The 13,183-nt window shown below is 29.5% G+C and overlaps 2 protein-coding genes across 5 annotated transcripts; both read left to right on the top strand.

The window, feature by feature from the left end:
- The first annotated feature begins 2,213 nt into the window (after nucleotides 1–2,213).
- On the top strand, nucleotides 2,214–3,309 carry LOC105460540 (protein UXT homolog). 2 transcript variants are annotated; one of them, XM_011706992.1, is made up of 2 exons: nucleotides 2,214–2,348; nucleotides 2,681–3,309. In XM_011706992.1, exon 2 carries the CDS (start codon nucleotides 2,700–2,702, stop codon nucleotides 3,138–3,140), a length of 441 nt encoding a protein of 146 aa, XP_011705294.1. In that variant the 5' UTR covers nucleotides 2,214–2,348; nucleotides 2,681–2,699; the 3' UTR covers nucleotides 3,141–3,309. The 2 variants fall into 2 exon arrangements, with proteins under 2 accessions (XP_011705294.1, XP_011705296.1); XM_011706994.1 differs by lacking the exon at nucleotides 2,214–2,348 and adding an exon at nucleotides 2,363–2,461.
- Nucleotides 3,310–6,757: 3,448 nt separating this feature from the next.
- LOC105460539 (elongation of very long chain fatty acids protein 1-like) lies at nucleotides 6,758–11,841 on the top strand. 3 transcript variants are annotated; one of them, XM_011706989.1, is made up of 7 exons: nucleotides 6,758–6,878; nucleotides 8,217–8,265; nucleotides 8,890–9,080; nucleotides 9,414–9,494; nucleotides 9,676–9,838; nucleotides 10,585–10,724; nucleotides 11,573–11,841. In XM_011706989.1, the coding sequence occupies exons 1-7, from the start codon at nucleotides 6,813–6,815 to the stop codon at nucleotides 11,735–11,737; spliced, it is 855 nt and encodes a 284-aa protein (XP_011705291.1). In that variant the 5' UTR covers nucleotides 6,758–6,812; the 3' UTR covers nucleotides 11,738–11,841. The 3 variants fall into 3 exon arrangements, with proteins under 3 accessions (XP_011705291.1, XP_011705292.1, XP_011705293.1); XM_011706990.1 differs by having other exon boundaries at nucleotides 8,145–8,265; XM_011706991.1 differs by lacking the exon at nucleotides 8,217–8,265.
- Nucleotides 11,842–13,183: the final 1,342 nt, after the last annotated feature.

Genomic DNA, 13,183 nt, shown 5'->3' with positions numbered 1-13,183 from the left:
TAGCATATTATATTTTAGCATAATTTTACTGTTAAAGCAAAAAATAAATAAAAAATAAAAAATTGAGGGCAACATCATACGGTGTTTCCAAGCGGTCACTCATCCAAGTACTAACCGTGCCGTGTTCAACTTCAGTAATCGGACGAGAACTGGTGTTTGTATATGTTTATTTATGAGGCATGTTTACAGTAATATTGGTATGCGATGTTACAAATAAACTACAAAAATAACATTTTTTGTATATATTTCAAGTTGAGCGGTACGGTACCTTGATTCTCGCCGCTACGTACTATTTCGCATCTTATATATGATATAATCTCCATGTCATTACGAATAATATGTATGCTTTTCTTATAAATGAAAGAAAGCTGTAATCCGGCTATTTGTTGAAAAATTTCAGAAAAAAGAGGAACAGCCCCTGACGAGAACTGATGCTTATCAACGTGATGTGGATGTTGCCTCATTACTCGAATCATTGAGAACGGTTTTCTTCAATCTTTCTAACTTTATCATCTTCATAATTTCATTTTTTTTATGTAGTAATACAAATCGTGTTTCTAGATGTGTACTGCCGTTCGACTTGCAAATAGCATTTATATGTTGTGTCAATTACAAAGATGATAAAGTTACAAAGATTGAAGAAAACCGTTCTCGCATAATTCTCGAGTAATCGGGCAACGTCCACTTGACGTTGATAAGCACCAATTCTCATCTTGTAGCAAATTCAGTTTTGTTTTCGTTTGGGGCCTCTTTTTTCCTGAAAGATTATAATTTATAGCCAGAGTATAGATTTTCCTTGTTAGAAAATGTGTTCTTCTCAATAAAAGCATGTAGTTTTATGTAAATTTAATGATTATGAAACAGTACATAGCGGCGAAAGTCTTATAAAACCTGCTCAATAAATGTTATTTAAAAAATGTTTTTTAATAGTTTATTTTTAATATTGCATATAATTACTATTGTAACATATTGCATAAATAAACTGTACACAAATGCAAAAATGCACCAGTTCTCGTCTGATCACTGAAGTTATAAGCAACGTTGAGCACGGTTATTACTTGGACCGCTTGGGAACACCGTGTGATGTTAGCATATTTTTTATTTATTTATTTTTTTTGCTTCAAACCAGAAAGAAATTTTATGAAGACCGTGTCGAGATTAGTATTAAAAATTGATCATTAATTTTTATTAGCACACATATATATACATATATATTAAAAAAATAATTATAAAAAATAAAATTTACACACACACATTCATGGTTAGTATAATATTAATACTCAACGCGGATCTAGTGCGGCTAAAATACATATTCTTAAACGTTGAGTATTATATAGTTATATTTGATAATATTTAATACATTTTTAAGATGTGTGCATATGTGTGTGTGTGTGTGTATGTGTGTGAACAAAAAAAAAATATATGTATGTATGTACATATACATATATGTATATGTAATATATGCAAAATATTGCTCATAACAATGTGTGTGGTTGTGGTAAATACCAGCTAATTATATACTTTCCAATCCAGAGGTGCCACGCACGGACATGCTGTGCATGTACTGCATAATCGAGCAGCATCCTGCAAAATTATATGCAAAAGACTACCAACGACGTATCGCCTGTATTGCTATGTCGAAGTTAAAGGAAAAAAAAATTGTTGAATATGACCTTCGGCAAAATGGACATATATAAAAAAATCTTTTAACTATATGTTATATTTTTATACAAAATTCTAACTGATGCAGATTCTAACATATATATTAATAATAAATGATTTGCTCTAAACGTAGTTATAAATAATTAATCTTATCAAAAATTCAAAACAGTTACAATATATACTTTTTACGTATCGTAAAAAAAATCGCTATTTATATCGAATCGCTCAATTAAAAATAAATAAAATAAATACGTACTTAATTATACATACTAAATTAAGAATAAATTTTATTTAATATTGATATATCTCGATCTACGTATACTTATATGTATATGCATTTATAGTATGCCGATATTATTTGTAAAATTATCGATATAATATTTTTACTTAAAATAAAAAAAACATAAAGCAAGAATTAAATAGTTTTTAAATAAATATATCTTTTTTTTTTAATTTTAAAAGTCGAGAAACTAGATAGGTCGGAATCTTCCTTAGCAGCTGTTGCTTTGGCCTTACTGTACTTACTGTTTATTGCCGGCTCCGCTAGATCAAAATGTCGCATAATACTACGCACTACAGATCAACGGAGATTAGAATACAATGTAAAAATGTCGTTGTGTTTACTAGAAAGGATTTATAATTCAATTTTCTTAGACTTTGGCACACATTAATCCAAATCCGATAATGTAAGTGACACTATCGTCATCATACAAAACAAAGTATAAACGACATATGCAAAGTTACATGTGACATAACCTGTTGTTCCTTTTGCGGATATGTGTCGACATTCGATCTTTCGGTTATATATTATATTACATATTATTTTTTTGATACTTTCATTCATTACATTACATATTACCTTTTTGATACTTTATTACTTTCTTCATTCCTCATCTTGCACGATTCCATACATGTTAAACAACACGAATGTTTGCGCATTCCTAGCATCATATTATTTAAATCTGTCTATAAACGAACCATTCTTTATTTTATCTAATCTCGTTTTTGTATTTTGCAGTTTGAAGGCCTAATTAATTATGGATCCGCAAGTTCAGCAAAAAGTCTTACAATTTGAGACCTTCATAAACGACGTACTGAAAGCCGATCTTGCAAAATTAGCCGAAAAACTTGACGCCAAAAATGTTGATCTCGCCGAATTTCTGCAACTGAAATCAGTGATAACAACATTTCAAGATACAAACGTCGAGAAGACCGGTTTCAAAACCAAAGTCGATATCGGAAATAATTTCTTCATTCAAGCACACGTTCCAGACGCTTCTAAGATCTTGTTGGACATTGGTTTGGGACACTACATTGAATTCACGTTGGACGAAGCATTGGTCGTTATAAATATAAGGATCAAGTTGCTCGAGCGACAAATAGCGAATTTACGAAAAGCGATTGCAAGAACCAATGCTCATATTAAGTTAATCCTTATTACTATTAGAGATTTGCAAGGATTGAGAGAAAATGTTTGAAAAACTGCTGTGACAAAAAACGACTTAATGTAAGAATATTCGAATGTAACTATTTTTTTCTATCAGATAAGAGAATTGCCATTACTGTGCTGTGTATGCATATTAGATGGGTGATACAGGTTTAAGTAACTTATTTTTGTAAATTTGTAAATAAACTCATAGAAAAATAGTTGCGTATCATACTTTTTTCAATAATTCTATACTCTGCCTTTTTAAAAAACAATAATATTGAAAAAACATTTTATTTTATCATTCTTGAATATGTTAAGAATAGGGATAATTAAAATCATTGATTAATTATTAATAATTGATTAATATTTTATGCAATTCGTCTAATGTATCTTTAATATATTCTTAACCGAGATAAGATGATACGTTTTAAAAGGTACTCCTGTACCCTTCATCAAATTTTAGATGCAGCCACTTATGCAAATATGTATGAGAAAGTGGCCTTCCCAAGCAATTTTCCCCTATTCTCTCTTCATACGTGCATCTTGTACTTTATCATTTAAACTTTGAGCGCTATATTGTCTACAAGTTGAAGGCTTTCATGATATACTTCAAGTGTTTACTAGTATACTTATGCATATATTATCGACCTTTATTCGATATAAAGAATGTTTACACAATCTGTTCATTAATTATTAATTCTTTAAGGTCTTGAGGCAAGATACGGAGTTTCTTTATTAATAATATTTTGAGTAAAAATTTTTAAACGCAGTTACTGTGTATTTGTAAAATATTCAATATAATAAGAACTATTTATTAAAAACTAATTTTTTATAATATATATATATATATTTTTTTTTTACATTTAAGATATCAATGAATATCCCAACTGCCATTACCGATACAATTTCTAATTTGTTTTTGTATTTAAAAATCAATAATTCAATACTATTTGTTATATAAACACAAAAGTTGTATTATCATGATTGATATAAGACTAAAGAAATGTACAACAATATAAATTTTTTCATAATCTATATTTTTGTAGATAAATAAGGAAAATTGAATATTTTATTATTTTCTGTATAAACTCTATATGAGCTTCTGTCAGTAAATAAGCTTCTATCGTCAGTGGGTAATATATTCAATACAATAAATACATAATGTTCTATAAAAATTAGTTGCGTTTTACAAATTATTTGTTCACAAATAATTCTATGCCATAATTATATAAATAGACTATTCTTTAATAACGACTGATAGTAAATGCTATATTGATGAACTCTTTATAATGTTACTCCTGAAATGGATAGATGGCATCGATAAAAAGTTTTAAATTATATTTTTTTACACATACAATACATTAAAATATTTATAAATTTTTTTGAATTTTATATACATATATAATTTACACAATAATTTAGTTGTTCCCATCTTTCTTACTTAAATAACGTAAAAAGAAAAAAAGAAGATTAAAAGAATAATAGTCTAATGATTAATTATCAAAATTATTACATCAGAAAGATAACTTTTTAGTAATAAATTTAAAAAATACTAAAATTAAAATTTAAAAAATAGCAACATATTTTTAGATGAACTATATATTTCAATAGTTTAGAAAGTGTTTAGGCAAATTTATTGTAAACTTTTCATAGACATTTAATATTTCCAAGTTTTGATTCCACTCTCGTACATTACAAATATTTTTCTTTAGCTATATCGTTTAACAATTACACTGACAGTGAGTGACAAAATTTGATCTTTTTTTTTATTCACGAGCGCGAATAGTTATTTCCAACGTATTTTTGCCTACTGAACACGAATTCGTTGATAAAAGTTGGCTATCATGCGCGTCACAATTTTGAGAAAAATGACGAGAAAAAAAAGACAAAAAACGATGATTTTGAGGGTTTTCAAGACGTTACAGCAGCTAATTTTTTGCTTAATTTTGTTGATACCATATAAAGGCATTAATTTTTAGCTTTAAAATGCATTTTGATTCATTACGATATGATTTCTTGTTTCTAAGATATAGCAATTTGAATACATATATAGTACTTTTTCTCATGTAATACTATCTTATAAAAATTAATTTTTCTTTCATCACGAATGTGAATAGTTATTTTTGACGTATTTTCGCTTGCTGAACACGAATCCGTTGACAAAAGTTGGCTATTACATCATAATTTTGAAAAAAATGCGTCAAAGGCCAAAAAAACGACGATTTCATATTGTTCTGAACATTGTGATGTGATAGCTAACTTTTGCTAACGGATTTGTGCTCAGCAGGCAAGAAATGACGTCGGAAATGACTATTCATACTCGTGATAAAAGAAAAATATCAAATTTTGTCGAATAATGTTACATAAAGAAAACAACTATATATGATATATAGCTATATATATATTCAAATTGTTACATCTCGGAAACAAGAAATCATATCGTAATGAACTAAAATGTGTTTTAAAGCTAAAAATCGATGCTTTTATGTGGCATTAAAATTAAGTAAAAAAATTAGCTGCTGCAGGTATTGCGACATCTTGAAAACTCTCAAACTATCGTCGTTTTCAGCTCTTTGATGCCATTTTTCTCAAAATTGTGACGTAATAGCCAACTTTTGCCAATGGATTCGTTTTCAGAAAACAAAAATACGTCAGAAATAACTATTCACACTCTTGATGCAAATTCGTGTCAAATAGTATTATTTTCTAGATATTTCATGTTTCCTTAACATTGATAAAACATTATCATAATACCTATATTACAATATATACATATTTTCTACATGTATACTTCTGTATGAATTTAATCATGATACTACCCTTATCTCATCTATAAATTCTTTGTGAAAATGCAAAAGTTTATACTTGCATTTCGATTTCTATATAGAGAGGAAAGGAAGAAGAAATAATGAATTCCGGACACGGAAATCAATTTGTCCGGTTCAATTATGCGAAACGTAGTAGTTGGATGATCTGATTAAGGGAGGTCGAGCAGTAAATTTCTAATACTAAGAGGAGGTCAATTCGTGACTATCTTCTCAACTCGGATCGTAATATCAAGACAACTACGAAGTCGGCTAATCCACATTTAAATAACTAAGAAGCCGTACATCTATACTGGGGAATATAATTTGCCGCCATGGCTGTACACTTGCATCCACTGAAAACAATTCTTGCACGTGGAATATTTTTTTCGATAATATTCTCGATCAATTTGATATATTTTAAACCGTCTCAGAATTTACTAGTGTGGTCATTTAATATATATATAATATAGATGTTATTAATAAGGTGAATTATTTATTGTATAATAAAATACTAAAGATATAAAAATTAAAAATACAAAATTGTACTTCTTTCTGATTTTCAAGTAATTCCGACAAAAAGATATTCCTATGTAAAATAAAAATATTAACTGAAAAAAGTATTAATGTATTGATAGGCATAAATTTAAAATTGACATTAAACATATTTTTATAATGTTATATAATAGAAAAATATATGATTTTTATTAATTCTATTATATCTTTCTTACTTGACTCGTATTTTGACGGGATTTAACACTGAATTCTTCACGGGGCGTTTTGTTCATCAATTACAACCCTGCGTTCTAAGCTGCAATACCGTTAGGGGTTCTTGGCCTGCAGATGAACGTAAAGCGCAGTAGGTTACCGACACGAGGGATTGTTAGCACCAATATTGCTCATATAAGTGTATTTAAATGTCGATAGACATGTATAAAGTAAAGTCACAATGTAAGAAGTGTTTACCAAATCTTTCTTCAAAGGTGTGTATCTTAATTGTATATTTTAATGCTTAATTTTTAATAAGTTAATTTATACCATCGTCTTATTAATTTATGTTATTAATAAAATTTGAAGGAGTTTTCGGAAGGATGATTTTTTGCGCTCTCTTCATTACACATATCTACTCTATATTACCTATTAGACTTTAATACAAGCAAAAGACATTTATAATATATTATTATACATATTATAATGCTTTAATACATGAAAGTGCCTTTAAGATATTACTTAATAATATAGAATATTAATATTTATCACCTCTTTCTCTCTATCTCTCTTTATTATAATATATAGTTTATTATATAAAAAATATAGTTTATTATAAAAAAATTTATTTATAATATTCACTTACGCGGTCTAATATAACTCACTATTGTTTATATGTAAATCTTTCATATTATCAAGTTACATTTTAAAGACACTCACATACAAACACACACCGGCGCGCGCATTTATAGAGATACGCGCACGTGCATCTAGAAATATCGATCATACGAAGTAAAATTGTTGCTATATACTGTCGCGATGTTAAATAAAATAATCAAGAGCTTTATGTCAAAATATTAAGAGCAATTAGTTTTTAGAGGATTATATAGACGCTGGCTTTTACATGGACGATCGGATTAAATCTGTACTGAAATTAACAAGCGCAAAAAATCATTTTTCATTCTCTAAACCAGTGCTTGCTAATAAATTGTCATATCTCTCTTTATTTGAAATATCTCTCCATTTAATTCAAAATCAAATCTATCCTACATAGATATTTCGGTAAAAGTGCTGACCTGGCACTACAGTTTAGTCAGCGATCAACTACGTGACAAAAGTTCGATGACTACGACAATTTCGCTTATAACTTTATTTTATGGGTTCTATGGCAATCAAGCAGCGCTTTATCAGCACTATTATGTTATTCTATTTTTTATAATTAATGCGATGTAAAATAAGGTGAAAATAATACGATAGTGCTAGCACCCGAACGCAAACATATGTAATCACATGCAATCAGTCTGTAACGTCATGCCTTTAATATAACATATTTTTTGTATTTCTGTATTCCCGTATAAAAATGTTATTGGACTTACGAAAAATCTATTGGAAATTATTAGAAAACGATTAAAATCCAATATTATATATACATATATATATACTAATGTTCCAATAGCTTTTTCATTAATCTAATAGCATTTTTTCACAAGAGTTATTTCTACATGTTCCCTAATTATTGAATTTTTATCTAAATTTTTTAGATTTGTTTATTGCTTATGTGAATATCGCTTTGCCTTCCTTTTCATTACTTCATTCATCACTTTGTTCTCCAGAATATGGGAATTATGGATATTTATCATTACTTTAATACTGAAATTTCAGGTAAGTTAAACAATTGAAAAAATAGATGAATACTATATTTTTATAACAAAAATTACATATAAGCTACATAATGAGTATATGAAAATAAAGAAATACTAATTGATAGCATAATAATGTAATTACATAAAAAAATAATTATTATTTGAGTATATCGAAAAAAAGTCTTCGTTAAATGATATAATCTTTAATCCTTTCCTTTAGCAGTTCCATAAGTTTTTATACTTTTTTACGTATTGCGTCGCTACACGGAGAGAATTTTATTTTAAAATTTACCCTGAAATCATGTTAATCGCAGGAAGATTGTACACGGAGAGAATTTCCTTTTAAAATTTACCCTGAAAATCATATTAATCGCAGGACAACATAGTATTTCGACAAATTTTATGTGATTTTTACTATTTTTTTTAAATATGTACTACAACAAATTGTAGTGCACAGTAAAAAAATAGAGAAAATCACATAAACTTTGTCGAAATACTATGTTGTCCTGCGATTAACATGATTTTCAGGGTAAATTTTAAAAGGAAATTCTCTCTGTGTACAATCTTTCTTGCAAACTTAAATACATATATTATTACGTGAATTTTATAGTTCAATATTAAAATTTTTTCCTTCAATTTACAGATCCTAGAGTTTCTGATTGGCCCTTGATGTCAAATCCATTTGGCATAACATTGATTTTACTCGCTTATTTATCTTTTGTGCTTTATTTTGGACCGCTTTACATGAACGACAGAAAACCTCACGCGCTCATCAAGACTATGATATGTTATAATATTTCTGTTTCAATTGGAAGCGCCGTTATATTCTATGGCGTAAGTATATATATTAAATAAACTAATAATTTAGATAACGCGCGAGTTTGTTATAAATGTTTCATTTTCTCTATTTATATGTATTTCTCTATTAATGCACGGAAAGAACAATTTTGCTGGAAGATCTAAAAATTTTGTTGGATATAGTTCTGACTATCACATTTTACAGAAATGATCATCATTTTTTAATTTCAAGTAAAATTATTTTGATGGTCCAACAAAATTATTTTCAACTTTGTATCCAGCAAAATTTTTAGACCTTTCAGCAAAATCGTTTTTTTTTCGTGTATTTTTGAACTATTCTTAAATTGTAATCTATTATCTATCTGTTAGGTACTCACATCTGGCTATACAACGCATCTTTCTACGGGGTGTGAACCTTTTGTTATTTCAGATGATCCTATGTCGCTTAGCGTAAGTAATTATGATTTGATCTTATTATAAAATTAAATTTTGTATTATTGCTCATTTTAACTATGATAAACTATTTGGACTAGAGATTCTATGCTTTAATGTAAATAGAATTAATCAATACACACGAGTCTTTTCTATAATATAGAAACACCCGAGATATATGAAGTTTTATTATTTATAGATGGCTCGGTGGGTATGGTGGCTTTTTATTATGAAATTAATCGAGCTTGTAGATACTGTTATCTTTGTTCTAAGGAAAAAGTATAATCAAATATCATTCCTTCATGTATATCATCACGCAATAACTGCCTTTTCGGCGTGGCTTTCCTGTAAATATGCACCTGGTATGTACTAGACATAACAATAATATTATAATATAATATTACAATAATTGTAATAATCTTAGAAGAAAATTTAATAATTTATGGAAATGAAATTTTGACCAAAGAAGACATCAGATATTAAAATATGTACATATTGATTTAATTCTGACTGTATAATCTAATTTCACTCTTATTCTTATTTTTACTTAATTTTCAATTTTTATCCATATTTATTGGAGTAATCCCCCCCCCCCCTCCAACAATTTCAAATAAGTGATACACTTCATCGATATTCTGATATCGCGATTTATAATGATGATGAAATAACATTTTACTTCCTGTTAATATGTTTTTATCTTGTTCAATACATTATTATATTGTTTTACAATTAGGAGTGATTAATTTTAATTCAGAGCTAGATTAAGGTTTAACAATCCTGCAGATATTTATTATTTGAGAAGACCTTGCTTTTAAACAAAAAATTGATATATTTTTTCAAAATTCATCATCAGAATGACAAAACTTTTACTTTCCTTCAAATCATAGATACAATGAAATTCCTACCAATTTAAATTCCTTCTAATTTTTAATATAGCAGAATAAGTGCAATGAATTTAAACTTTGTTTATGAAAAAACTATTTTATTAAAAATTAATACATGACTAATTTCTTTACGAAATTCTAACATTCCTACCTATAATAACTTTTTTCCATGACCATTTATCTACAATGACATTTTATCTAATGACGTTTTATCTAATCTGCAGGTGGCATGTGGACCTTCGTAATATTACCTAATTGCGCAGTGCACGTAATTATGTATATGTATTATCTTTGTGCTTGTTTGGGATCTAAAATGCAGAAAATAATTAGTCCTTGGAAAAAATATATAACTCGTTTGCAACTGGTATGTATAATTGCTTTACATCAATTTACAATCGTTATAAGATATCGTGTCGTACAATGTTCCAACAAATTTTTAGCCATCGCAGTTTCAAGATAATAAGGTTTCCACATTCGATCTGATAGTTTTGAGAAGCGTAGCGTTCCTATACTACTCATATACCTACCAGGATTCATGCGGGCATACGGAATATAGCGCGTTTCACGCGATATGTTCATATATACGCGGACTTCATTGTGGTTACAGCGCTCCTATAACTCGATAACTGGCTTTTCACGAGGGATTGAAAAGCTCCGTAAGCGCTGCTTGCAGAATCACATGTGTTCTCGTCGAATCTCAATTCGGTTTGCATTTGAGCGTAACAGCGAGGGGCAGGGAGACGTAGGGTGGACGAAGGCTCGCAGTACCGTTTTTAATTAAATAATCCGTTACCAGAGAATTTTTATTTCCAGCGATATCGACGGAACGATTTATCGGGTTACGTGGTTGTTTAATTTCGCGCGGAGCTTTTGCGCTCTAGAATTCCGGTCAGAGGTTGGACGAGGAAGGGCAAAATGGCGTATGCTTTTTTTTGCATCGGTGCCTGTCAAGCGTGCACTATATATGAATTCTGTGTCCTTACTAATTTTACGTAGCTCGCATCGCGAATACTTATTTATTATACCTTCTTCGAAATAATTCCCTATTGAAACGTCTCGGTACTTTCAAACTTCATTAATTCAAATGAATTTATGAGTGCTTCACATTTGCAAACTTTCACCTGTCAAAAGATCCGCGTGAGATTCGTTATAAAAACATGTGTCTTTTTGTTTTTGTTCCGTTAAAACTCAACATAATGTTCTTTGTTTCAGATCCAACTTGTTATTATGTCGGTCCATACGTTCCAAGCGCTTCTACCGTCTTGCGAACCTACGCGGAAACCATTAGCATACTTTTACATGGTTCAAATTGTCATCATGTTCTACATGTTCATAGACTACTATAGAAAGTCGTACTTGCGAAAAAAGATTGAGTAAATATCAAAAGTAATGTCTTACAATAACGCAATATAATTATAGCCCCAGATATGGAAAATTCATTCTACATTGGATTTGAATAAATGTCGGCATGTGAATAAACAGATAAAGTTTCTCTCTTGCATATAGGTTAATTTACAGTTAGTTGGGCACAAATAGAAATGCATGCAAATTCTCGATAATTTATAATAATTATTACTAATCTAGGTGGATTAAATGGAAATAGCAAAATTCTGCAATGTGGAAATTCATAAATTGTATAAAAGAGTAACAGAGAATTTGTATTTATTAATTTATTTTTTAAATATATTAGATTTTCATGCTACAAAACCAATTTAATCGGCGTTAGTATTGTACTGAAAATACCGTTTACGAAAATACATATATAATTTTATATAATTTCATTTTATATAAATACATATAAACTTCATATAATTTTATCCTACAGATATTACGAGACTTTGAATTTTTTTGAATTTTATTGTCAACCGTGATATTTTTTTTTAATTCCATTGCTAATCATGATATTTTCATTCCATAAGTGACAATCAATTGGCATAATGTTCTAAACAATATTCTACACCGCTCTTCTTACACGCGACAATGTGATTGTCGAAAAGGGACACGAAGACAGGAGAATTAAACATCCGAGAGTACTCGTGAGATCTCAGGAGGGAAAGATTTATAAAAAGTATGCATGAAACGCAGCTATACATATATACACACAAGTCACTATGAAATGAGATACGTTACGTTGTACGTAATGCACCTGCGTTACGTCAGCTCGGATTTTATTCGCAATGCTATCTGCCATCGAATCTTTTTCTCCTTTCCGATTTGCTGCGCATTATACAATGCTCCGGATTACGTCGTGTTCGCGTCGTAAATATGATATGCCGAATCCGCAACGCGCTGAATTCGCTCGTTTTCCCTCCCCACCCACCCCCCCTGTGATTCTCATTCCTTCTTGTACAGTTCATTCCTTCGTGATACATGAATATTTGCCATCAGAAGATATTTCGGAAATAATTGAGATTGTATGACGTCTGTACGATACAAAGCGAATCTCGATGCTGCCATATAATATTAATTAGTGTAAATCTTACAATTTTCGGTTCACAACACCACGTGACCGCCCATCGCAATAAGTTATTTTTATAGGATTTAAAATAGATGCTACGTGCATTAATTCATTAGATTGCCTTCGGCAATTTAATCGTGATATAACATACTACTATTACTCGGTTCGGAGCTGCGGAGAAGCACGCGATGGGCGGCCACGTGTTACGAACCGAAAATTGTAAGATTCACACTAATATTATATGGAAGCATCAAGATCGTGTAGACGTCATACGACGTCTCAATTGTCCGTTAGATTCAACGGTCTTTCTTAATTTTTAATATTTCGGAAAATTACCGCGGAGTTAATATACCGCAGAAATGGTA

This window comes from Wasmannia auropunctata, unplaced genomic scaffold (genome assembly GCF_000956235.1).
Source record: "Wasmannia auropunctata unplaced genomic scaffold, wasmannia.A_1.0 LD319912.1, whole genome shotgun sequence".
NCBI classification, from domain to species: Eukaryota; Metazoa; Arthropoda; class Insecta; order Hymenoptera; family Formicidae; genus Wasmannia; species Wasmannia auropunctata.
The sequence above is the reverse complement of the archived record's forward strand: the minus strand, read 5'-3'. Positions and strand labels throughout refer to the sequence as shown.

What these genes read in the sequence shown, in the direction of transcription:
- LOC105460540 (XM_011706992.1), top strand. Translation starts at nt 2,700, where the DNA reads ATGGATCCGCAAGTTCAGCAAAAAGTCTTACAATTTGAGACCTTCATA.
- LOC105460539 (XM_011706989.1), top strand. Translation starts at nt 6,813, where the DNA reads ATGTCGATAGACATGTATAAAGTAAAGTCACAATGTAAGAAGTGTTTA. An exon ending in TACCAAATCTTTCTTCAAAG is followed by an intron (nt 6,879 to 8,216) that starts GTGTGTATCTTA and finishes TTTGTTCTCCAG; the next exon opens with AATATGGGAATTATGGATAT. An exon ending in ATATAACTCGTTTGCAACTG is followed by an intron (nt 10,725 to 11,572) that starts GTATGTATAATT and finishes TCTTTGTTTCAG; the next exon opens with ATCCAACTTGTTATTATGTC.